At 36.0% G+C, this 27,864-nt stretch overlaps 1 protein-coding gene across 1 annotated transcript in view; it reads left to right on the forward strand.

The window, feature by feature from the left end:
• Positions 1-27,864, forward strand: part of PRKX (protein kinase cAMP-dependent X-linked catalytic subunit) — a 61,664-nt gene that overhangs the window by 24,420 nt on the left and 9,380 nt on the right. The window contains exons 2-6 of the mRNA XM_087758635.1: positions 6,136-6,304; positions 10,444-10,707; positions 17,204-17,323; positions 23,203-23,298; positions 27,269-27,326. Of these exons, the coding sequence (XP_087614761.1) occupies positions 6,136-6,304; positions 10,444-10,707; positions 17,204-17,323; positions 23,203-23,298; positions 27,269-27,326 (707 nt within the window). The remainder of the gene's footprint in view (positions 1-6,135; positions 6,305-10,443; positions 10,708-17,203; positions 17,324-23,202; positions 23,299-27,268; positions 27,327-27,864) is intronic.

The raw sequence follows: 27,864 nt of genomic DNA on the forward strand, positions 1-27,864 counted from the left end.
TCTCCTCAGATATATGATCATTGAAGGATATACAAAAGCTTTGCAAAAAGTATTGTCTGACGTTTACTTCTTACATTCAGTAATATGAGATACACAGTTCTAGGCAGAACAATAGGCAGCCTGTAAAAACCTCCTCTAAATTTCTTTCTCTGGTGTGTTTTTCAGGTTTAGATCAGAACCCTGTAGAGTGGTATAGAAGTACAGATGCAGCAGTCTAAGAGTTACAGTGATCAATCCACAGCTTGTTCGTGGAATAGTGTGAAGACACTGAATTTGAGAACGTTGAGTGGTAGTCTGCAAGGCATTTTCAGTTAGCACTGGTCTATGGGTTTAAAAATAAAAAAAAAAGTGAACTTGGCTTCTGTGACGTCCAAAATCATCATCGTCTTCTATGTTGCCCTGTTCATGTGCCAACCACATCTTCTGTTGTAGAAGCCACAGTTGCTCATGTCGTGTGGTTTCCCCATATCTTTCTCTCAAGTGTTAATCTTCTCATTACCAGTCTGTTTGGGCAGGCTGGTTTCCTTTGCTGTGCCACTTCTTCCCCTTCTTTGTCAAGAATTACTGACAACCCCCACTCCTCCTTTTAAGACATGTACTTCTAGGCTGTTCAAGTTCCATCCTGAGATGAGACAGAGATTAAATGGCAGTCAAACTCAACATTTAATAGTGAGTTTGTAATCTGATACAGTTCACCTAGTTTATCTCTGATATTCAACAGAATTCAGCCTGTCATGCTTGGCTACCAACAAAGACTAATATGTGGTGCAGTAGGAAACATTTCTTCTAACTGTAAATAAAAGCAAATACATTTGATGCTTTTTGTAGGCATCTGTGGAAGTCAGGACCAACCCCGTTGGGACTCAGAAAGCAGCCCTCAGGGTTATGGATCTCACATGACCTAGTTTATTCTTCATTAAAACAGATGGTATCTATCTAAGCAAGGCAGACTTGGTTTTAAGAAAGAGCTGGGGATTAAAAGGATGGGAAGCTGGAACAGCTGGGCCTAATTAATGAGAGCAAATAAGAGGCAAACTGAGCATTACATTAGTCACCTACATCAATAGCAAAATAGTCACTACATGACTACTCACTCAGTTGGTTTAGCTGATCAAAAGTTACAGGATTGGTTTTCCTAGCATCAAAAGTATCTAAAATTGCGTCAGAAGTATTCCCACATTCTTTATTCTTTTTACCAGGCTTCAAAGAGAGTAAAATCCTGGAAGCTGTGTGTGGTGTTTTGGCATGGTGTTAGGGAATCCAGCTTGTCTTGTAAGGCTGAGAGTGCTCTTCTTGCATTTGATACCTAGGCCAAGCTGGTCCTCTGCAGTTTTTGGCCTCCTCCCTTTGTGCATGTTTAACATGAGAAGGTTACCTAATTGAGAAGATTGCTGGCATTCCTTCAAGTTCTGCAACCACACTGAATTTGCAAAGGAATCCAAAAATTTTGTTTCTGTTGTAAACAGATTATACTGGATTAGTGGTTAGCATTTTTCATGCTTGTTCTGTTTGCCCATTTAGTCCTGAAAATCTTGAATTGTGTTGTTGCATGTTGCAAATAGCACAGGCACTCTTCACTTGCTTTTGTTACTGGTGGCCGGAAACCTCCATTTGCTATATGTCTTAGCAGGGAGAAGGGGACTGTGCCAATAAACTACTATTACCTTCTAATAACAACTGTTTTCATGAGGTGTAATTTTCTGATGTAAGTGCATTTTTGCTCTAAAACCCTGGCATTGCATGCTATAATAGAGACAGGTAGGGATGTGCGTGTGTGCGTGCATGTGTGTGTGTGTAGCCATTGCTCTTCCTTCAGCAGGATAGTACTTGGTAGATCCCAGGACTCATCCAGAACAGTGCACAGTCCCTGAAGTTCTCTTGTTTTGAACTAAACATTAAATAAATGCCAGTAGAATATTGTGCAAATCTGTAAACACTGTACTTGCTTTAATTATTATGTGTAAGATGGACAAGTACAGAATATTTCTATTTTAAGGTAATCCTAGGGAATGTTTGCTTACTTGACAGGGGTTCACATTTAGCTGGTTAATGCAGCTGAGCTCTGAGGTGATCACGGAAAAAAACTGAACAATTCTTTCAGGGGGATTAACAGAAACTGTTCCATGAGCTTAGTGTCTCTTTCCTGGAGGGCAGGAGGCAGTGGTGCTTTGATAGAAGACTGGTAACTTTGCCTTTTGCTGCTTCCAAAAACATTTTCTCAAATGTATGGAGCTGGGCCTCCATCTTACACACTGCCACTTCGCTGCTTCAATTTTTTAGTTTTCTTTCCATAAATGTGAGGGGCAGAATTTCCACCTAGTCACAACAATAAGACCTGTTTTTATAAAACAGCTAGATTTTTCTTGACTGTGCTAAACAACGATAATACCTTGTTGCAACCTCCCACGTTGACCGTTGTGTCCCATCCCGTTCCTCTCTCCTCCCCCCCCATTTGCAAGGAAGAGAATTTTAAAAATCTTTGCAGAAATGGCTAAAAGCATGATCAGGAGATCCAGACCAAATGTTTGAAGTGAGATATTTGAATTGTAGTCATCTTTGTATGCAAACTTTATCTGGTTGTCTGAAGACTGGCTAAGCATTGAAAAAAAAGAAAAAAAAAAAAAGGCTGAACAATTAATCCTGTACGTGGCCGTGCAAAAGCATAAATTAAACCCCATTTGCATACTCGTATACAACTGTTCTTAAGTTTCAGCAAGTTCCCCTTCTCCTCCTTGTTAAGGGCCCCACATGGTTTTTTTCCGTGGTTGAAAAAAATGCATAGTACTCACCATGTTTGCTCTTCGCCTCTCTTTGCAGTGAGAGGAGTTTAACTGAACAGCTTAAATGGTGTAAGTAATTTCCAGAACGTCCCTTTTTTTTTTTTTTTTTTTTAGGGCTTTAAGAGAGCATATTGTTTGTCAAAAGTGCTGGAAGGGTGGTGGTTGTGTGTCTGGGTACTGTCACTGCCAACTGATGTAGGCCTAATGGATTTTCTGAGAAGACTTGAATGGGAGAAGATTCATATTATGAGAAGAGATGTCTGAAAACGTCTTGGTCTGTATTGTCGTCTTGATTTCCATAATTGCTTGAAACTGGGCTAAAGATCTTTGAAAAAAGACTGCCTGCAATCAGTTCAACAACAAAACTGGTTAGGGAGGTTGTATGTTCTAGCCTGTCTGTGTGGTCTTCTGATTTTCCCAGAGGCTCTCTAGATTAGGTGCTTGCCACTATTCTGGAATATCCTGCCAGGCTTTGCTGCTGCTGGCAGAGACATTTTTAAAGAGGCCGTGTTTCTAAAGTTAGAACTATTGCTAAATAAGTCCCCGACAGGTCCTTCTTTGAAAATAGATGGAACTTGTGATTGCTATTATTATTACTATGGATATTTTTGAGCAGCACCATTTGTAAAGTTAGACCAATAGCATAATGAAAAATTAAAGCATTCTAAAATAAAAATTTCTAGGACAAGTAGAACAAGTCATGAAACATAAGATCACTAAAGCCCTAGGGACAATTAGGTATGTGTTCACTTATGACTTTCGTGTTGAATATGTCTATGGAAGCCCTTTGTTCATTCAAGTATTTAAATGCATATAAAACCAGCATTTACTTACGGGGTTGGTAATGTTAATTTCCCCAAGTCCACGTTTAGAAGTCTTAAAAATGCAAGGTGATTTTTAGTTTCGGTGTGCAATACGAATATAGTTATTCTTGACAGTGGTTTTCCAGATACTCAGAACTTAAATTTCAGCTCCTAATTTTGAAATAACCTAAGTTTATTGAATGTATAGACAAAATATTAAGATGTAAATAATCAGTATTTTAAGTAGCTTGAACAGATGTCTCTACTTGGAAGCTTTTGGGCCTTTTTTTGTATGGGTTTTTTTACTGCAGAACCCCATCCCCATGAAATTGAGGTTGTTTACAGGTATAGTCATGTAATGTGACTGCATTGTTGAAGGATTTAATTGCACGATAAATTTTCTAGGGTAACCTGGTGGCTCACTTCACACTAACAGCAGGCTTTATCTGAGACCTGTTTACAGTTTTCATGGTTAAAGAGCTCTAACTCGGGACAGGTGGGAATGTAAAACTGCTTTCATAGAATCTTTTGTGCTTGGACAACTGTAATCCTTGGTGGGTTTGCGTAGTGAGAAGTTTTATCTCAAAAGCTGGTTTTGAAAGCTGTATTGGTAATGGAGCTGCAAGTTTCATAAAACTGGATTGCTGAAGTTGTTGGTTTCTAGTTTGAAATATGAGTATTTTGTTTTTAGTAAACATGGTGCTCTTAAACAACATTACAAGTGACTGGAAGGAATAACTGTTAAATAAAATGAATATGTTTTAAGTGAGAATACACATACAGAACACAAACACTTTTTTATAAATTCTCAAGTTCTTGAACCTACTGGAAGCAAAAACTCCCTTGTTTTTTCTCCCCTCCTCAAGTAATGCCATTTTGGAAGTTCATCTTTTGGTCTCTCCCCCCACCCCACCTCTCTCAAGAATCTATTTCCTTTCACGTACATACTTAGCTCCCTCTACTACATGTCTTAGAAAGTTGTCTTGTAGTATAGGTTGATCATAACTGGTCAGCACAATCTGAAATCAATGGACGTAACAGTTAATAATACTGAAACAGCTCTATGGGCTGCCTTCCTAGAGTGTGTGCAAAGAAGGGGATGATTGTGAGCTTAAGTATAAGATTTTTATTCTTTTGGAAGGTGTTTGTCAACAAGAGAGTGACCTTTTACAAGTTAGGCAATTTGTTTGAATGCCAAGCATCCTTTATAATGGCACATATTTCTGTCGGAGAATAGGATTAAAGCTATCTGGTGTACTGTTCTAATGGAATCTACATGGCATTGTGTAATGAGCGAAAAAACAATGAGCAACCACCCAACGAGCTGAACTGTGTGTTCGTCTTCAAATGTGTAACACTGTGCTGCAATACAAATAGCAAGTGTGGCTAAACGTGCTAGTTTTAACTTTCATTTCAAACTAAAAGAAATACTCAGTTCAGTTATGTATAATTGTCTTGAGTGCAATGCACTTAAAAGGAACTTTAATGACTACTGTATTGAATAGAGAAATGCATAATACATGATTTAAAAGACAGTATCTTTTTATTTTCCTTTTATATTTTTAAGAGTGAATTGAAAAAGGAATACATTAACTACAAAAAAAGAGTGCCTGAAATCTACTGTTTCCATGTAATATACTGATGCAGCACTATAAGGAGGTTTTTTTTTTAATTTGTTTTTAGAGAGGTCAGCAACTTCTAAGTATTTTTCCCATCACTCTCTTATCCTGCTGAATCACTTCACCTCTCTATGCACATTTAAGGGAATAATCTCCTCACCTGAATAATTGCAGACAGCTGTTCTCAGTCACTGAACCTTGGTAGATGAATATTTTGAATATTTTTTTGTTGTCGTCATTATTTTTGTATATTCTGTACTCTGTGTTACGAGTTCCTACATTTTAAACCCTGATAGATTTTTAGCTACCTTGTTTTAATAAATAATGTATGGAAAGTTAAGGAGTTTTTCATGTTGAGGAATTATTAAATCCATTACAATTGAACATTACATTCTTGGTCAGTGATGATTTTTTTTTTTTTCCTCTTATGCCACACACTGTGGGTATAATAAGCTGAATGCTACTTTTGAGTTTATCCCTCCCCTCCCCACCCAGTCTAAATGAAAAACAATCTCTGAAATTTAAGAGAGTGTTTCCCAGCCTTTCTTCTGCACTTGAAAACAGTTTTGCTTGTTCATTCATATTGGTTACATTTGAATCTTATATATTGTGTACTTTTTTTTTTTTTTATACTTCTCCCTTACCCTTTCTCAGGACCACTTCTCTTCATTGCAAGAAATGCTTCCAGTATCTATCCAAAGAGTGGCAGTATCACAATACCATTATTTTTATTAAATCAGTGTCACTAAAAATTGAGAAATCCCAAGAAAAAAATTGTGTGAAAACAGGTAAAAAATGTAATACTGATATATTGATGAAGGAAAAAAAAACAAACAAACCAGGAATTGAGTTCCTGTAGGTGTTAATTTAGTAAATTATCTTTGCTTTTTGTCTTTTTTACAATAAGTTGATGTTTCTTCTTTGACTTTTCAGGCACCGGTACTTTTGGGCGTGTTCATCTGGTGAAGGAAAAAATGGCCAAACGTTACTTTGCACTGAAAGTAATGAGCATTCCTGATGTCATTCGACTGAAGCAAGAGCAACATGTGCATAATGAGAAGTCAGTCTTGAAAGAGGTCAACCACCCATTTTTGATCAGATTGTAAGTTGTTGTATTTTTTAATTCATTTAACTCGTATATAAAGAGCAGTTAAAGTGTTCTGGAGTCTCGTTGCAAGTTCTTATGTACTTAATCAACACCAAGCATTTAATTTCTATTATGTAATCTAGACTAAAATAGACTTCAGACTAAAATATTTATTATAGAAGAATCAAGAATTTAAAATCAAGAGGCATAATTTAAACATTTAAGCAATAATTTATTATAAGCTTTACTGTGTCTCTTATGCTGCAGAAGAGAAATTTTCTTAAGTGAGGGGAAAATACTAATGAAGAAATGTTAGGATTGGCTCATCAAAATGACTTCTAGAATGATTCTTGATGTTAGAATGGCGAGAAAAGAAGTATTTCTACATATATATTTCCTGTAGATATCTAGATAAAGATATAATTAGATTTAAGTGTCTGCTTTTTGAAAACTTTTGTGACCTTTACTTTTGCAAACTTTATTTTTAAAGAGTTTAAATGACTGCAGCACTTCTTGGGCTTTGTTATTCCCATATTTGAGGTTAAGTGATGGAACCTATTGAGAAATATGATTTAAACACAGTTCATGAAGAATACTCTTTTTAGTGGAATTGTGATGATTCTACTAATCCATTTATTGAGGAGAGAAGGTGTCACACTTTTCTGTTCACAGTACCACAGTGCTTTTTGTTTTTCTGAGTCCGTATTTATTAATGAGATAACTAAACCTCTGGGTAATTGCGTGGTTAATTTCCATTTATATTTTCTCATGCAATGGATACAGGGCGATTGACCAAGATTTGTTTTGCATTTACCTGCCTTAATCAGTTTTACATAAAATTAGACAAAATTAGCCTTAGTTAATCTCTAGCTGCAGGGAGTGCTGCCTGCCCCTGTGGCTGAGAAAGTATCAGAGGGAAAAGAGGCAAAAGCATGGTAGTCATCCGAAAGATGGAAATAGTGCCGCAGAAGGAGGCTTTTTCCTTGGTATGCTGTTGCTTTTTGCAGCATCATGATGCTATTAGTTTCCAGCCAGCGTTCAGTTATTGTGCGTGTGGTGTGGTATCAGTAAGATGAGTTCTAGAGTATGTGGAGTTTGAGATGCATGCGGGAAAGCAAGATGGAGAGGCTGAGTACATCTGGTTAGACTGGTTAAAATATGAATGGAACAGAGGGAACAGGGTTTTATATGTATATCTATGTACATACATACATTCTTTAAAAAAACAAAACCAAAAAAACCCTACCAAAACCAACTGACCAAACAAAAAAAAAACAACTCAGTACATCTGTGCATCTAGAACAGTGCAGCAAATGTGGGAATAGAGAAACTTGGGTGAGAAGTCAGAGGAAGGGATGTGAGGGTTTGTGTCCATACAGAAGTGATCAAAAATCCAAACTGCTAAGTTTTTTCTTGGATTTCGTTCATACCTTATTTCCAAAATGTCAGATTTGAAACTTTCCAAAGGAAAGACACAATTCAAATGGAAGTTCACTTGTGTGCAAGGCAAACATTCTTCATGTCTTCTAGCTCTCTGCCTTTTCTGTTGACGTGTTCAATGAGATGCTGCATTGGCTATGCTCATGTAGTTGTCCATGTGCTGCCTTTGTCTCTTGGCAAAGGAGGCTCAGAGCAACCTAGATGAAATGAGGTAGTTAAATTTTAAGTCATGTTAATGTTTGTGTGTTTTAGGTTGCACAAGCATTTATGTGCGGTTATCAAAGGGGAAAAATTTTTCTGCTCCAGTGCCTTTGTCCTGTGTTAACTACATGGTCTGTTTTTTATATTTTCAATTAGCATCACTGCCTTAAACGTGGATAGTATCTTCCTCTGGTTGCAAAACAAAGAATATGTGCCAGTGCAGCATAATATGGTATTTTTTAGCACTTTATGTTGGAAAATTTTAAAGTAATGCTGTACATAATTTATTTCTGGTGTTCGTCCTTCCTATGTAATCCTATATATAAAAACTTTTATATATTTTTTTCTTGTTACTTTTAAGAAATTCTCTGCCTGTGTGTAAGGATGTCCTGAATCAGTTTTTCTGTAGATACTGAAGTTATTTATCTACTTATTTTTTAAACTGTTTTTTGGAAATACTTGTTTGGTGCTCTTGCAACAACTGGTCACTGGAGACTTCTAGGCAATCTTTACTGTCATTTTTGAGTGACATGTCATAACTGTGGGTGCAGCAGTTCATATTGTGCTGTAATTTTGACATGTATCTTTGATTTTTTTTCAAGAGAACAAGAATTAATAAAATTCAACCATGTCTTATAGTCTTATAAGCTAAATAGGTTATTTGTCTGTAAGAGTTCACAATGGCATCCAAAATTTATGTAGTGAAGCTGAATTTTAAAATTACCGGACACCATGCATATTATTTTAATCACAGCTTCTGCAATATTTCCCTTTTGTGTATTAAAATACCATTTAAGGCAATCTGTATTGCAAATACTAAAGTTCTTTTTTTTCATTACTTTTCATGTATACCAAATAATGTATTCATTTTTCTGTGGATAGACAATCCTTCAAGAGTCAGTTCTTGAAGAAATTAATTCCAGTAAAAAATACTGTGTTTTAATGGTCTAGGTATTCCATTTTTTTCTCTGTATTCATTATCAGATTTTGTTCTTCCTCTCCCCTGTACGGGTTTCTTTAAATATGTGGTTTGCTTAATTTTGCCCATTCCTGTTCCTCTTTCTTTGTTTATTGTAGGTGCAACTTTGCCTAACTCCTTCAAAATACATCTCAAGAGTGTTTTTACATAGTCAATAAAGATACTATGAACATCATCAATAGTCAATTAATGATGCCGATGACTTTGTGATAGGGAAGTAGTGTCATAAAAGCAAAAGGCAAGCCCTGGGCTCTGCTTTCTTCATCACTTCGAAGGAATGGAGGAGCTGTTGCTTATGTCTGATAGTGTTTCTTATTTTCTTGGTTGCTCTCAGTGCCAGTATCAAGAAATAAAATCTTACTGAGCAAAAGTCACTCATAGGTTTGGGAGTTCAGTTTGCTCTGCTAATCTTTCTTGAGACACTCTGCCTTAATTAGGAACCAGCTAATGGGGGGGGGGAGAAAAAGGTACTTGAGCTTTCTTTCTTGTGATACTGAAGAAGTAGTTACTAGAAGCTAAAGTAACTTCTATTCTTGTATCATTAAAGTTAGGTAGGGATACAGGGTTCTTTATCTGTTATCATAGTAATAGGGACAGCTGTTTGTTTTAAAAATGGTAGAATATTCTTCAAGACATTACCAGATACTTATTTTCTTCTTAACTGTTGAGTTACACCTGGGTGTGTGGTATATGAGTTCTTTAATGTGGGTAGAAAGGAAAACAGCTTAGTTTTGGGAAATGTGGAAGAGAAGATTCCTGTATTTTGTAATGAAGCATTTGAAAGCCACGTGGAATGGTTTTTTTTCTTCCTTAGGTGCTCTTTACTGCACTCTAGTAATGAATGTACCACAATAATAGTTCTTAAATTAAAGGCAACAGTCTGAGGAATGGTTAATTAGGTTAATTCTGAGGTACAGAAATTAATCTTGTTTTGCTGTCATTTTTGCTTTTCTATTGCTTTTGTTAAAGATACCGTAGAAGAGCAAGCATTGTGATTTGATGCTATCAAGTAACAAGTCACTTCAGTTGGGGTTGTATATTTCCGGGGAGGATGGGATAGGAGAGGGGAAGGAGAACTCTCTGGTGTCCTGTTTTTGAACATATTGTCCTAAACCTCTTTACAAAAGCAGATTCTGCTCACCTCCCATCACTTTGGCAATATCCAATTAAATAAAATGCAAGGTGTGTAACAATTGTCTGGTCTTGGCAGACTGGCAGTATACTAAGTCAGTTACTGGGTGCTTAGCAGAGACCAGTTTTGTACAATGCAGTGGAGTCTATCAATTAGATTTTCTTCCTTAGCCTGTGCTGTGCGCGTCCTGAACTATCTGTTTTACTTTCCAGATTAAGTCAGCTACTTGAATGTCTGTTACGTAATCCTGCTAGATTCTCAGGTTTTTAATATTTGCGGAATAGGAACCGTAAATTAATTATGTACATAGTTGGGGCAACAGAGATTATTTTACAGAAATTTACTTCTCAAGCAAATCAGAGAGATAATTTGTTTATTGAATAAATAATATTTTTATTACAGATTTTGGACCAACCATGATGAACGTTTTTTATACATGTTAATGGAATATGTGCCAGGAGGAGAACTTTTTAGTTACCTGCGCAACATGGGGCGTTTCAACAACAGCACAGGACTGTTTTACTCAACAGAAATTATTTGTGCAATAGAATACCTGCACTCCAAAGAAATAGTTTACAGAGACTTAAAACCTGAAAATATATTACTAGACAAAGAAGGACATATCAAGCTTACTGATTTTGGATTTGCTAAAAAGCTGGTGGATAGGTAAGTGGGTTTTTGTTATGGTTTAACATGCAAAATGTAATGACAGTTGGAAGAAAAAAAGTTTGATTTCAGAGCTCAGTGTTTCACCTAATATTCCATGTTGTTCACACATGTCAAATCCCTTAATATGAAGGAAATTATCATCTTAAAATGGCTGTATGGAAGCCAATATTACACCTTAGGTATAACTAGGAGCAATATCACAGATAAGCTACCATAGAAAAATATTCTATATGAGCACGTTTGTAGATTTGTCAGCAGTCATCTCGTATAAAGGGAGTTCAATGAAGTAAAATGAGCAAATATTAAGATGTGCACATCAATATATTAAATGGGACATTAATCTTCCATACAAGTTGAATTGCTAAATGTTTTGTACCCGCTGTTTCCTTCTGCTTTCCTTTTAAAGAGATTTTTGAAATGTGGGAATAACATTTTAAAACTGGATACTGTGTTTTCACTAGCCTGTTGCTAAAATGAAACTGAAAAAATCTAGACAGAAACAGTAAGGCCAGCTTCAGCAGAAGTATTTATTTAACTGTAACTTCTACAATACTGTCAGCCTTATGCCTGTTTTACTAGCGTATGTAAGCTTTTTGATAACGCAGAGTTTTTTTCCCCAGTGATTTCTCTGTTCTCTCTGTTTGAACTACCCTTCCAATATTATAATATATGTTCTTAAAAGGAAGGAAGAGCTGTCATCAGGATTGAAAATAAGGGAGGAAAAAACTAGCCTGCCATATCAGAAAAGCAGTGTTAAAACGTTTGGTATTATGCCCTAGGGCCACCCCTTGAGGGAAACCATATCTGATTGTTCTAGTTGAGGCAGCCTAGTAAGCAAGTTAGGCTTACATAGGCGCTCATCCTCTTCACTCATCTGTTTTACCTGTTTGATGTTGCTTTTGCAACAGTTTGCGGGGGGGAAGGAGGGGGGCGGCAGGGGCAGAATTCTACAAGACCAATTTGAGATGATGGTGGATCTGAGGGATCTACTTTTAAAGGATCTCTTACGAAGTACAAGTCAGATGGGACAGATCAAGTCATGTTACAGAGGTCATAAAGTTTGCTTCCCTATGGGTTACATGCTCCCAGTGCTGGGCCATCTTGGTACAAAAGAATGGTAGGCAACTAATAAGTACACTGGTTCTATTCACCCTTAAGGTCTAAAAGTCTGTTTTAAAAACAGTGTATTAATATCAGTATGTTTGTTTGAATTCAGTTTCCACTGGGCAAGCAGATAAGTCTACAGATGTTGACTTTTTTTTTTTTAATATTTTGTTTTTAAATCAAAATACCTTTTTACAGGAAGAGGTAATGCTACTTCCATGTAAAAAAGTAGGATGATCTCTTATAAAGACCTTTTCATACAAATTCTTACAACTTCTTTTTTACATGTAGATACTGCCACTTAGTGGTTATTCTTAATTTGGATTTTTGTGGGTTTCAGGCACAACAGAAGTAACCCTTGATTAAATAAGATGATAGTTCACATCAAAGTATATTTTTCAATCTGGAAGAAGAATCTATAAGAGTAAATTTGTTGAAATACATTGCGGGACATCAAAAGAAGTTACCACTACTTTTTTAGTTGCGTTTTCTGTGTCCTGTCTTGCTGGGGGTGGGGAGAGGTATGGGGGGGGGGGGGGTGAAGTTGATCAGTTTGTGTTGAACTGAACCGTAGAACACTATAGTAGTTTGATATTAGTACCTGCCTTACCTATAAATGTACAACAGGTAATATAAAATGCAGAACACAAAGTTGGAAGGAGCGAGGACTTTATCAGTTAGAGCATGGTAGTTAGCTATGCATGTCTGATTCCCTCTGCCCCCACCCCACTATATAGTGTTCACCCTACTATTTCCACAATGCTCTTTTGTCACTAAAAATACACAGTTGCCAGCAATTTATCCACTAAAGCACTCCAGTAGGTTATTTTGTTTCATAGACTATTTGACCTAAAGTATAGCATAGCATAGGAGATGTGTTGTCATTTTTATGCACGGCAAACATCTATACATGTGAATCTTACATGTACGTATGTGTATATATGTATACATATATACAGTGCATATGAATTGTGAAAATAAAATACCAAGTATATATGTTTTTCAAACAGCTGTGAGGAAGCGTGCCTCTTAGGACCAACAAACGTTTGACTAGAGAAACATGACGTAAAATAAAACATGGTCTGCAGAAGACCTTCAATACGAGTACACATTTCTTGATACATATTATTTCCTATGAATGATTCTGTAGTTGCTTAACTGAGATTTTTCTGTAAGCATTTTCCTTTCTTCCCACTATCGTGTGTGAAAGGGTGAAGTGTTCACCATGTCTGTCTACAATTAAGCTGCTCTTTAGAGAGAGTGGCTGGCTCGTAGCTCGTGTTCCCACTGTGGGAAGCAGCCTGCACATTTACCTTCTTATTAGTAAATTTTCTGAAGGGCTAGACTCCTAATATTTTTTGTAGAGAAAAAGGAAAAGGAGGAGGTTTTCTTGTCTCCTTCTGTTCCTTATTGATATGTCCTTCTGTTTATCCTTGTTCTTCCCTTTTTGGTTGTAGTGTACTTTTAAAAATTGTAAATTTTCCTCCAAAACAGTGTGTCTTTGCCTCAGCTGCTGTTTATTTCTTCTCTTTTCCACCTTGGTGTTCCTTAACTGAAGACTTAATAACGTTTTCAGTTTCTTGTAAGTACATTCACATAAAATAGATGTGCCACTACTTTAAAAAAGGGGCAGTGTCAAGAAAATAGGAGGGGCAGGGGGACTGGAATAAATTATTGTTAACTGAAGGATGTAGAAAAGATTTGCTTTGAACTTTATAGCCATTACATTTTTAGACCCTTCTTTTTCTAGAAAGCATACACCACTTTTCAGGTATAATATATCCATTAAACATGTTTCTGATCTTTCCTACTGGGTTTTTGTTGTTGTTTTTTGTTTTGGGTTTTTTTTCCCCTCTTGTGTTCTTTCAGAGAAACTGAAAACAAAAGTTCATGAGAATTTTATATTTTTTATGCACAGATTTCACTCAGTTTTATGGAAGTTTTAAGTAAACTTTTTTGAGGAATGTTATTCACTGTTAATTTTAGTTTGCTCAGTTTAAATTCCTTATTAAAAAAAAAAATAATCTTAAAGATTTTGGGGATACTTCTGCACTGTTGCTTAAACTGGATGTACCTCATGACTATTCTGCAGAGTAGACTTGAAGAGAAGGAAGAAAACAAAACAAAACAAGATGTAGCAAATCTTGTTTGTAAAGTGTATTGTGTGTCACTGTAGAAGCAAGAATGTCTTGCAGAACAAACTTCTGTGGGCTGTAAACAAAGCAGTCTCCATTGAGTATAATTATGGAGAAACTTCCAGAAGAGAACACCAAAAAGGGCATTGTTGTTAATCTGTGGCTCGTATGCTAGAAGCTTGTGAGGGACTACAGAGGTGGATGCTGAATAGCGTAGAACGCTAAAATATGTTAACCATCGAGACTTAACTTCTTCAAATAATACTATTAACAAGTCCTGTAGATATTATTTTATAGCTTATCTCTGTGACCAGAGCAGATTCTTTGTTTCATTTTTACGTTTTAAAATTACATGTTCAACCTTACCGCCTGTTGCTTACCTGTATTTCAGCATTCACCTTGAAAACCCAGAGCAGTGGAATTTTTGTAGCAGTTTGAAGGAAACAGTCTATTCTTGTTTTTCTGCTTTATAATTTATCTTCAAAAGGATAATCTGGAGTTTCAGATGAATATGCAACAGTCATGAAATAGTGATGAAAAGAAAAATACTTAAGACCATTTGAACATTTTATAGAATTTACTTGATGTGTTTTCCAAATATGAAATAGTTTCATGGCCAATAAAAGAGGAAATACAAGGCATGATCGTATGGCACAAATATACAGCTTGACAAAGAATTTGAGCTTCCTCCAAGTTTTTGTGTAGTTAGTAAACATAAATTTCTTGATTGAAATTAAGAGAAGTAGATGACCTGCTGGTGGTAACAAATTTTATTTCCTAGTGCAACTAGGGGACTTCAAGTTATGTTGGCCTCTCCTTAATTTGTAGTTTTCCTTTTACTTGAATAAAAAAGATCTTGTTACTAACCTCAAAGGTAATCAAGGGTCATTTTCATTACATTGTCAACAGCAAATTATGTGGGTCCTGGAAGTCATGGTCAAGTGTTAAGCTGATTTTTTTGTATCCTAAATGACCTTGATAAGGGATGAAAACCACCAAAATCTGCATCTTTGCTGAATTTCTGCATTTCTGGTGTTGGCAATTTTGGGGGAGGAAAGGATGACCACTGTGGGACATTGTTCTGCAGTGTCCTGGCTTGTCTATTAAAAAGAATGCGCTTGCCATGTCTGCTTTATTTGTACAGCCTTTCTTCCCAAATACAGTAAAACTGGTAGCTGCTTCATTTGCAGAGCTGATTAAATCAGTATGAGTAAAAATTCATACTGTGGATTGTAATATGGCTTTTTAAATTTGGGGGAGGGGGGATTATTTTGTTTTAAAAGACGACAAAGCTTTGTTGTGTTTTTTTTTTTTTTTTTTTTAATTACCTAGTCCTGATCTAGGCAACTGCTAGATGGCAGTAGTGTGTAAAGCAGTGGTGTATGTAAGAATTTTCTTGTGTGTGCTTGATTTGAAAAATGAGAGTTTCTATTTTCTAGCAATAAAAATTATGCCATCCTTTTATGATAAAAATTGAAGATGTATTCTTTACACTAATGAACGTAGTTTCAAGAACTGTAGAGCACTTGGGTGCATAGTGTGTCTAACAATCTGACAGTTTAGCTGGGGTAAATTAGCTTTTGCCATATTAAAATCAGGCCTAAAGAAATTCACTTCTGGGTATCATAAATCTTCATTTAAAGTCTTGACTGACTGTACAGCTCCTCTTCCTTGATCTTAAGTATTTTCATGAATCAAGGCTAAGGCCTAAAAAAAACCCCCAAAAAACCAAAACCAAACCAAAACAAAAAAAAACACAAAACAAAGGGGAGGAAAACACCTACAAGCTCTGTTTAAAATAATTCTGCAATCTCAGAAGATTGTATTATTAAATCTTTAAAAAAAAGTAAATTTTACGTATCATACATGCATCTTGAATATCCATTTATGGTTTGGAAAAAGAAGCTTTGTTAAGTTTAGCAGAACAGTGGTAGGACAAACTGTAGAAGTTGAAAGAGGTATGTATTACTTCTAAAAGTGATTGCTGTTCATCTTAATGATGAACCAGTTTGATTCACGCCTTGGAGAAGATTCTTCCTGCACTCACAAATAAAACAATTAGAGTTTCTTCTGCTGCAAGTTAGAAATTGTGTGCAGTGACTATTTTCTGTGTCATTTCTTACTAGAACTCTTCTTAAAATGCAATATGCTTTTTTTTTTTTTTTCCCTTATTGTCTGCTGTAGTTTCATCATCTCTTAAATTGATGAGCAATTTTTCAGAGTTTCCTCTGCTGACTTGCTATCAGGGCAGTGTAATTTCTTCAGAATGAAAGCACGCTTTTTTTCTCTAGCATGTATTTAAAACATAAGTCAAGGTAGTGAAACTAAGCAAATTCTGCATGAGTATTTTTACAAAGCAGATCTCACATTTCTGAAAGAAATCATTTCAGAATATTCTGTGTTTCAAATTGTAATTTGGTCTTTGTAAACATTAACTGCTTAGCTTCAATTCATTTCATGAATTTATAGAACTTGAAATAGACATTTCAATTAGGTAGCAATATAACACTTTTATATCCTGAACTTATATTAAGAAAGATGTGACTAAAATGACATTAAAATATATCAAAACCAGTATTACTTACATATCTCACACTTGCTTAACTACACCTTGTAAATATTTTAAATAATAAAAACCACAAAAAATTTTCCTTTTAATGGGTATTGTGGGAGTGATGACCGATTACATTTCAATACTATTTGAAAAACATTACTTAGATTGTAAAAGGAATGTTACTTATATCTGCAGCTATTTACTAATTTAAACTACTATTTTTTTATCTCCCCCTCTTCCCTTTGTTTTTTCTAAAAAAAAAAAAAATTTTTTACTTTTGCTGGAAAGTGGCAGTAAGCGTGCCTTTTGCTGGGCCCGTCAGTAGTCCATGAACTCCCAGGGTCTGCAGCTTACAGGATGAAAACCACTGTTAATTTCAAAGCAATGTATAACCTAATGGATAGGGTACCACACCAGCAGTCGGGAAACTCAGGGCACAGGTGTTTCCGGCAGCCAAGAAGTTTCTTAACTTCCATGTATCTCTGTTATGGGAGGATTGGAGAGCATCATCAAAGCGTCTTTTTAGATCTTGTAGAGGACTTTCTTTTTTCTCTTGTTCCTATGTACAATAAATACATAGGCATATATTGGGTACTTCCTATCTGTATGTTTTTTCTGTTACAGTTATTTCAGTTTCACTTCAGTCTAGTTTTGTTGTTTGTGTGTTTTTGTTCCCCCCCACACCTTCTTTTCCTCCCAGGACATGGACGCTCTGTGGCACCCCGGAGTACCTTGCACCAGAAGTTATACAAAGCAAAGGCCATGGAAGAGCTGTGGATTGGTGGGCCCTGGGAATTCTTATATTTGAGATGTTGTCAGGGTAAGTGATAATGATTACTATATCACAGCAATATTATATATATATATATATATATACAGGATTCTTTAATAGTTCTGTTTACAATATTTGGAAGAGCAAATTTGGGCTAAATTTATTATTGATATACCAGTTTCATTTCTGCCTCTGAAGAAAGGAATTGGGAAGCTGTACAAAAGAAGATACTTCACTGTTGTTACTGGAATTTTTTTTGGTTTTTGAGTTTGTTGGTTTTGTTTGGGGTTTTGTTGTTGTGTTTTTGTTTGTTTGTTTGGTGGTTTGGTTTTTTTTCATTTAAGGCTTTTTTAACAGTTGCTCTTTTCCTTCTCCATTTTGGAAATTCAGATTTTGTTGACGTTTAGATTTTTTATACATAAAATTGTTTATATTTAAAGAGTGAAGAAGAGGAGTACCAGTTTTCTTTGAAACTTCTGTAATTTTTAGCACAGTGAAATAATATTTGCAGTGGGAGCTATAGTCTGTAAAAATGCATAGTGTCAAGTAGGAAGACTTTTATTAGTACAGCTTGTATTACTACTGAGCACTGATTTTCTTTAAACGAAAGAAAAAAGAACAGGGAAAAGCTTAAAAGGTCTATTTGGAAATCAGTTTGCTCAAACACTACTTCTGATGTTTTAGCATTTGCTTGATAAGCAGTGTTTCCAAAAGATACAAATGAAAACTGGAGAGAGACTTTCTGCCATTAATACAACTGTCTTAATTTGCTCTGATTTAAAAAAAAAAAAAATACTGTTTTCAGTAAAATAAATAACTGATTTAGGGACAATGTGAAAATCTGCTTGTGTACTGAACAAGGCTTCCGTATGTTTTTCCTTGGTTTTTTTGTTTTGGCTATATCTTTTGAGGATACTTGCAAAAAACAAAAAAAAAAAAAAAAAAAGGGAATTTTGAAAGAAACTCATTTTGCCATGGTTGGTGCAGTAGAACAAATGCAGGTGAAAGCAAGGCTTTCATAGTTTCAGAAGAAACAAGGTATATTTCATCTGTTTTGGGTTCATAGTCATTAGAACTTCTTTTCGGTACCAGGCCCAGTGTGCTCTGTGCCTTCTCGCTCCTTGAGTGTGCGTCAGGTTGCCTCTATGGCCTTTCATTCTGGATCTGCAGCCTCATAGAGTGAAGTCAGAACAAAAATATCCTTGCATGGATTTATTCTTCCTTTTCTCTGTACAGTATTGTCAGCTCAGGGTAACTTTGGTGATTCTTCTGGTGTTTCGACAAGCTCGTCAGGTTGCCTGAGCAGACAGTTCCTCTGATGGATGATCACTTCAGAGCTCCAATCCATCACATGTGTTTGCTGTGAAGAAGTCTACCTAATAGCATCAAAACTTTATCCCAGGACAGCATTGCTGCCCACTGCTTGCTTTCTTAGTGTCCTGAAGGCTTGCATATGCATTTACTTTGAATCTCAAGGCAATTTCTGGACAGAAAAAGCATAAAAATGTACTAATAGTTCCCTTCTGACCCAGGTAGGCTTGGCTGACTGGTTTAATAAAAAGTTGTTATTTAGGCTGATCTGTGCAGAGGGCAGGCTTCATCTTTCTTCCACCCCTCGCTGTAAGGGTGAGCGGCCCAAGTTGGTAAAGGGAATCCTTCTCGGAGGGGTGAAAGGAGCAAGAGATTCCCAGCAGCCTTGTTGCCACTAATCGTAGTCCTAGACAGCACGAAGAGCGTAGATAAATGTGTCTGGTGCTGCAACATTAGCGCAGGTGCTGCCATCTCCCAGCTGTAGTCTGAGTGATTTACCTTCCTGCCGTGAGTTTCGGTGGGACCACTCTCTGTTTGGTCTGTGTGGTCTCAGTGTAAGTGGATATTGGGCGTTTTTCCTTTCTGTGCCTTACAGAGGTGTTGACAGGATTCTCTCTACTAGAGCAGTAATAGAAACATGGTTTCCAAAGTTAACATACTGACTACAGGTGATAGTCAAGCAAGATCTTATCTCTGGAGTCAGTGAGACCTCAAGACTGCAGGGCACTGAACTATGACTGATATATATTCTTCATAAAAGAAGAGAGCAGCTGCAGTCATTTCTATGCAGGATCATCTGTGTCCTGAAATTATCTGGCTCAAGTGATGAGATCTGGATTTCCCCAAGCTCAATATAAACACTTTGGCTATAGAGACTCTTAACCAATAGAGATAAATTACACATTTCTAAAAGGCAACTGAGATGTTATATAGGCTGCTTGACAGACCAGCTGTCTGCTGCAAGTGATGTTGAAATGGTTTTTACTACAGTATTTGTGTAGATACGCTCTTCATAATGATTGGATGCTGCTTTTTATTTTTTTTTAGTGTTCGGTGGAGTCCCTATCTAAAGCTGGGATAGGGACTTCACCCAAGTTTGGTTGGTTGGTTGGGGCAGGGGGGGGGCATAGATTGATACTACGTGATTAGGATTTTTAAGATTCTGGGATTTGAGGGGTTGAGAGGGGCAGGGCTTGGGGCTTCTGTGTGCTCTTAAGAGGGCAGGTTGTCACATAGGGCATGTGCTTTTAGCATTTTATCAGCTTTTCGCTGTTGATGGCCGTAGTGTTTTAAAACGCTTTTCCTCACCAACTCAAGATGTGGCTCAATATTTACTATCAAAGCTATAAATGCGAAAACAGTCCTACAAAACTTTATCCCTTGAAATTCAAAGAAGATTTAAGAAATAGGAAAATTATTTGAAGGTGAACAAAACCTGACTTCAAGACTAAGTTATTGTCTGCAAGTAAATTACTTAAGACATTTGGTAGTTATTTCCTGAAGTTACTCTCTCTGAACCCCAAAAGCAATTGAAAAGAATTGGTAGATATGTGTGTAAGGAAATGGTCTCTCTAAAAACAAACAAACAAAACCACACTTTCCTGTTCTGCAGTGTCTTATTTCTCTAACTTAGTCTCTAGAGGCCCATGGAATTCTAGTTCTGCACATAATAGATTTAAGGCAAGGTCCCATTTAGGTTTAAGATAGTAAAACATAGGAAGGGGAAAGAACAGGGAGAACCAGGGATGAGAAGAAATCTTTACAGAACAGATTAATAATATGGAGTTCATTGAGTTAATCTAAACAAGCTAAACAAGCTGTCACTAGAAACAGTTCAAAGATCTATTTGTTTTGCCTACATGTCTTCTGTTACAATCTACCGCAGAGGAAAACATACTTGCTATTTAATGTTAGATATGTTAGGTCATAATTGTACTGTCATCAGATGTATAGCTAACTGAATTTTCTCATCTAATGAGGGCTTCGTGTTTTCTGTTTCTGCTTTGGTGGTCATATGTGATGTGCTGGTCTATTGTTTTAGGTAGCTAATGGTTCCTGTCCGTGGTTTCATATTCCCAGACCTGTGTGTTTTCCCTTTAGGTTTTACAACTTCTCTTCTTCAGTGCTAAAACTATCTGTTATCTTTGAGACCAATGTCAGTGCCATTGTTATGCATCAGTTAGCAAAAGGAATGGTTTGCAGCTGTTGTCCCACGTACAGAGATTTTTTCTTTTTTAGCTTCTTTCTCTTTTCAGTCGGTGGAAAAAAGGCAGCTGTTTGTATTTGGGTTATGGTGTGAAGGCAGTCTGAAACTCAAGGGGGCTTTTGTTGATTTATTAGGTAGCTTCCAGCACAATACTTGAGTTGTTTGGTCTAAAATCTGTGCTGTGTTGCAGATTGACATTTGCAAGTAGTATCAAAGTCAAGTTATTAGGTTTGTCTGTAAGAAAACTATGTAATCTTTCAAAGCTATTCTCATTTTGCATACAGTTCAAGCAGTATTTAAGCAGTATTGCCATTAAATTATTCTATAGCCAAGAGTGATTTAAATTTCTCTCAAGAATTCCAGACATAGTAATTTTGGATTTTCCAAGTGGGAAAGCAAAGAGCAATTTAAACATATGTAACTATGTAAAAACATACACACACTTCTTTTTCTCCTTGATTTCATAGCTCAGTAGTGTACAGAATGTTTGGAGATAGAGGAAAAAAACCTGCATTTCATATCAGTCTGCTTACTGCAGCTGGTACCTTTGTAATACATTGTTGCAAAGTCTGATTCTAATTGCTTTATGCATTTATAGATGCTAATATGTAATAACAAATACAAAGTTAGAAATTGAGTGTACTGTTTGTCAATTTGCTTTGGAGAATGTGAAGGACATAATGTGGCCTGACTAAAAAAGAAACTATAAGATCGTCTCTCTGGTGTGGGAAAATTTTATGCACATTAGGTATCTATCATGTTTTCCTTGTTCTTTAGTGTCAAAGCAGGAATTTATAAAAATACAAATATTTTTTTTTTCCTGAGATTCTTATATTTTTCAGTTTCTTTACAGCTGAGACTATTCAGTTTTTCACAATGAAACTACTCTGGCTGTCTGAACACCAACAAATGTTCTTCAGTCTTTCCTTAACCAGATAGTTTTGTCATGCTTTTCTGTGCTTTGCAGTATTACTTTTTTTACCTTATGCATACAGACAGCTTCATTTAACTATTCTGATGGAACTTGGTTTTATCCGTGGCTGAAATTTAGAATATTTCAAAGGAAATGCTAATCCACTTGACCATCAGCTGAATAATGAAGAAATTGCTACTTCTGAAAGCTCCTACATAATGGAAATAATGTATAGTACTTTTTGAGGAATAAGCTAGTTTGAGTAACGTAAAATTAAGGAAAGAATGTGAAATGAAGAAACGTTATTTTCACACTTGTTTGTGCTACCAGTGATTTCTAAAGCCACCAGCACTGTATTTGTGTGTGTATGTACACAGTTAAATTCTCATAGAAAGTAATTATAAAATGTTACGGAGATGTGAAAATATTTTAAACATTGAACTGTAATAGTGGTTGGACGTTACTAATAACGGTTGATATTCAAAATCCCTTTTTTCTGTTCTGTAGGGGTTTTGAGACAGAAGCATAGTAAGAGGGATGCTTTGGTCATGTTACAGAAGTCAAAGTGGGACTGAGATTAGTGAATGAGTAGGTAGTTATTCCATTCCCCTAAAAGGTTTCCTGTGGTAACTTCTAAAAAGGTGACTGTCACTCTGAAAACCTGTTGGCACTTGGGCCAAGCTGCTTGTATCACTTGTACTGATGCACCCATACTCTGAGCTTCTTGCAGTAATCAGGGTATGTATTATACTAGTAAAGGAAGCACAACAGAAAACTCTCTCAGTTCTTACTGTAGCTGTAAAACAAGTAGTAGTCTCTTTGTTAGCTCATAACTTCACATGAAAAATTTTTTAGAAAATAGTAAATGTAGAATTTTAATTGCATCTTGATTTACTGATCATCTTGGGAAGATTATGAAATAAGTACTTTATCTGTCCAACACAGAAAGACAGTTCCACTTTGAGAGAATGTCAGGTTCTGAACAGTCTGTCTCTTTCAAACCTTCTCTAACAAAACATATACTTGAATTCAAGAACTGAACTGGACAATCTATTCATGTGAGGGTCCTTTGACACTTTAGATAGAAACTCGTGAATAAGGGTATGCCTGCAGTTACAGGACAAGATCAAAAATGGTAATGCTGTTTTGGAAAGTACACCCTTGGGTTTTATAGATAAAGGCAAAGCATTTTTTACTTTAACACTGCAAATTTGTCTCATAATTGATATTTTTACTATATTAATGTAACAAAAATCTCTATTGTGATACTTCAGTTTTAATTCTGTGTTCAGTGTGTTGCGTATAAAAATGTTTTCTGTTTTGCAATAGCAGCCTTAAGTTACACTTCAGCCTTAAGTTAGTATTTGATTGATGATGCCCTACCAAAAATAACTATATAATCAATGATTTCTAGGGGAATTACTATAGCATTGTATTGTTTATAAGATTTTTAGAAATCCTTTTTCTAACCTCTAAAAATTTGCTGTATTAAAATAGGTTTCCTCCATTTTTTGATGACAATCCATTTGGTATATATCAGAAGATTCTTGCTGGCAAAATAGATTTCCCGAGGCATTTGGATTTATACGTAAAGTAAGTCCATGACTCCAAACATTGTCTTTTATATACTAAACATCTCCTGAGCACTGATTCTAAAGGATCTTCACAGAAGACCAGATACCAGCTTCTGATTTTCTAAAACACTATGTTGGAAAATATTTTAAATTAAGTTTATTCTTGCAGTCCAAGTAAAATTATGGTTTTGGTAGACTTCAAGCTGGAGATACAGTTGTAAGACAGTATCTGCCTCTCTTACTTTCCTGCATATTTTGGAATATTAAATGCTTTTCCACCTTGCACAAAGCTCATTAGTACCAGGTTGGTGTGTGGAAGAAAGAAAAGAGAAATATGAGGAGATAATTTAAGATGAATAAAAATTAGGAGAGCAGGAAGTGAACACTGAACTGTTCCTTTGTATGCATATGTACCAGTTAAGTCACTCTCAGCATAACTACTTGAATGAACTTTCTGATAAGTTCCAGTGTAATATCGCCTTCCCTGATAGCAGGGCCCCAGTTCAATATGCAGTCTTATATATGCATGTGTGGGTTTTAGTCATAGTTCATATTGTTACAGATATGTTGCAGATGAAATGCTTTTTTCCCTATTTAGAAATTCTGTAATTGAAATAATTGTTGGTAAATATTAGAACAGAGGAAGTGCAATTTTGAACATGAAGTTTCTCCTCAGAAGCAGAGATGAGTGAATCAGTGAGTGAGGATAGGAAGCTGTTCTTACATGCCCAGGTTAATCATTCAAGGTGTTTTGAAGAAGTGCTTTTGAAGGTGCCACCTTAGAGATGGCACTTGCTTACTGTCACCGCTAGGTAAATAGATAAAATTAGTTTCTCACATAATATTGTGTGCACTAAAGTATAAGAGTGTGACCAGAAGATGAACAGCTCAAATTAGGTTATTATCACTAGCAACCTGTTTAACATGGTGAAAGCATTTAAAAGTAGAGATGCTGTTAGCTTCTATTTGTGCATGACATTCACAGACCAACACTGATTTCTACTATCCAGAAGACACCTGATGCTGTGAAGTTTCCAAGTTATGGTAGTAAGCATGCATATGCAGGTTTTGCTCTTCAGTCTAGATGTGACTGTCAATGAATTATAAGGATACATTAATCAACATAGTTGTTGATATGTCTCTTTCTCACTTTTTCTTATCCAGATGTTCTTTCAGTGTGTGCTTGGCAGCTCATTACCGTTACACTCCTGCCTTTAAGGGGTCTCATGGAGTTCTAGCTTGGGCTTTCCTCCTTTCACACCTTGGTTTTGGGTGATCTCATTCATTTGCGTGGCTTCACCTGCTTTCTGCAGTGAGTTGTTAGCATAATGTCTCTCTCTTGTTCCATCAACCCCTCTTCCTTTTTTTAAACCACAATATGCAGAACTGGATAGTCTTTGACATGTCTGCACCATTAGCTTAAAGCAAGTGCCAAGATTGTTTTGTCCTAAGAATACAGTCTACTTCTTACCTTATTTGTATCCCATTTGCTTTCTCTCTCTTCTTCCTTATCAGTTGATATCTCAGCAAGCATGAACGCTATCTTGGATCCTGTCACATCCAGGTTATGTCTGAAGTATTAGTGCGTACAGTGTTTATAACAATTGAACTTCAACTCTCTGCTCTTAGGCAGAAAACTATTTTCCTTTTTGAACTCTGAGAAAACTTTTCTACCTAGATATACTACATAACCTTACTGGCTGACATTTTTCTACCTGCCTACCCCCGATCACTCTCCTGCACTTTTTACCTTTTGAATTTATACCACTTTTGCTTTTCCTCATGCTGCATGATGTTCACTGTCTCTTACTGTGCTGTATAACTGCTGTGTGTCTTGTATAAGTGCTGTTCCTTCTGGCCTGAACTAGCATCTCTTCACATTGCTCTCTACCGTATCCCTTTTGTTAGCCTCCTTGCAATTTGATCAGATGTTTTCTCCAAGTCCTTCGTCCTGTGTACATGAAGTCCTTGACGCATTTGACCGTTAGTTCAGATCTCTTCTGAAGAGCAGCTTCTGCCATGATGGTGATAAATTAACCAACTAGAAATTCCAAAATAAGACTGTCAGCAGAGTTTTGTGTTACTTCATTTCTGATAAAACATAAGTATTAATTATGCTCCACCTATTTCTTTGGCCACTAATGAGTTTGTAAGTTATTTCTTTATATTTTTCTTTTTTTTTTGCTTTTGTAAACTTTCCTTTGCAAAGACAGTTTTGGAAAATACCAAGCAAAACATCAGTGCTACAGCAGTTTAATGATTATTGGTCTGGAAGACTTTGGTCTAGAATTTCACTCCCCAAATGCAGCAACGTATCTATTGGATTGACTTTAACATGATTATTTCTAAATCATTCCTTAGAAACTATGTAGTAAAGAAGCACTAAAATCTGTTACTTGATTCAGTTTAATGGATATTTGTTCTATTGAATGCAGCAAATGTCTTCATCTTTAGTGACAACACAGTATCACTGAGCAAGCTCATCCCTTAACTGTGCTTTTCTAAGATGAATTTTTGAAGAAAGCAAAGAATGATCCATTGAATGTTTTCTGGTTTGGCCATATAGCCTGTGAATCTAGTTCTGGGTTTCCGGATTTCTTTTCAGTCCCACTTGTGTTTTAAAGTCTAATTATAGACCAGAAGGTGACTGTAAAAGGAGTCAGTCACATGATTTAGTCTTAATACAAACATTGATTGGCTGGAATGATCATGAGAGATTTAAAATTGCTTTCTACCTTGACTTTTTTATTCTCCTTTTATCTGGCAATTGAATATTTTTCCAATTGAATTTTAGAACTATATTCCTGCGAAATACAACAGCTTTTCAAACAGTCTAGCACATTCACTCTCTGTTCATATATTCTTTGTGCATATGCTTTTGTGATTTCAAAGATAGGTGACAGAATACTGGTTTTTTTGTTTTGCGGTGGTAGGTGTTAGAGTTTTAGGGGTGGAGAGGGGCAGGTGTGTCATACGTTTGCATTCTTTTCTCTAAATAAAGTTGTTGTTTGTTGTTGTTGTTTGTTTGTTTTTTTTTAAAACCTTCTGCAAAGTTAAAAATTGGAATTCGCCACACTCTGTAGATACCCAGCATTTCATGCAGCATTGCATCTCTCGGGTCTATTTGAGGCTGTAGAAACAAGAAAGGTGGCTAAGCTTTTGTTCTTTCCTGTCATTGGTACTTTATGCAATGAGACCAGAATGCTATTATTCTAAAAATAAATAGTAGAATAATCTTTGAGGTTGAAAGTAACTGCTTATAGAAATGTGAAGCCAGATTTTTCTCTCAACTCATAAGTAATCAAGCTAACTCAATAAATTGTGACACTCACTTTGATTTATGTTGGAGTTTTTTGGTGCTTAATATTTAAAGTACTTTGTCTCTAAACTTATATTCATCTTTTAAAATGTTGATTTAGCTTTATGTAGAACTGTTCAATGAACTAGAATCTCAAGGGAGGCTTTTCATTTTCAATGAAATTAAAGCTTATAGATCCTACTAGTTTTAGGCAGATGACTAGCTCTTTCTTGTTTTCTCTGAATGTTTAGCTGCCACAGAATTTAAATGTCAATGTATAAAGTTGAGGGTGCAGCTTTATCTGTATTTTTTATATATATTAGAGTTGTGTTCTTCCAAATAGGTTTGAGATCCATTTTGAGATTTGGAATGCCCAGCAAAATACAAAAATACAAAGAAAGATATGGTAGTACTTGTGGGGCAGGGGAGGACAGAGAGAGAAAGTTTTTCTCCTTTGTTTCTTGAAAGAGTCTAAAAGGAATTTGCAGGAAATCTGCAAGTTCCTTTTAGAACAGGTTATTCTTTTTCATCATTCACTCTTAAGTGTCCTAAAATACGAAGGAAATGAACAGGTAAATTATACACAGTATTAGCTCGTCAAAGGGAAGTATGCTCATATTCTGTAACATTTGTATGACAGTCAAATATAAATTTCTTTTGTTTAACAGAGAACATGTTTTCTTTACTGCAGAGACCTTATTAAGAAGCTGCTTGTGGTTGACAGGACAAGACGATTAGGAAATATGAAGGTCAGTGTACAATGTTAGGTGTAATGCAGAACGTAGCACAAGGTTGAAATCTGTAGGAAAGATGAAGAACAGCTCTTCTGTGGCTTTTGTTTTTATAAGCATGAAATTGAGATATATTTTCCCATACATTACTTAGGTTGTGCAGTCCTAAATGCAAAGTTTAACTGTGTATTTCTGGAAATCATACTCCTTATTTGATTCTGCAGCTGTGCAGTGTAGCTATGGTTGGTAGTGCAGTGAGAAGTTAGCTGCATGTGAACTAACTCAGGTACTTTAACAAGCTAGCAAAAGCACCACACACAACTCAGTGTAGGTTAATTTACCATTCTGGCAGAGTAAATTAATCCTATATTCATTGACTTGTTATTGTTGTCGCAGTGTTGCAGATACCTAAATTAGCTTGTGCAATCTTTTAGTCCTTTAGAGACAGCTAAAATTTCCATTTCCCTGGGCAGGGGAGGTTAGAGGTTTGCTTTTTTGTACAAAGCACAATTTATGTTGCACATAGATGAAGAAGGTAAAAGATGTACAGTAATCC

Source organism: Nipponia nippon, unplaced genomic scaffold, assembly GCF_047370975.1.
Source record: "Nipponia nippon isolate SJK-2023a ecotype South Korea unplaced genomic scaffold, ASM4737097v1 scaffold_2, whole genome shotgun sequence".
Taxonomy (NCBI): domain Eukaryota; kingdom Metazoa; phylum Chordata; class Aves; order Pelecaniformes; family Threskiornithidae; genus Nipponia; species Nipponia nippon.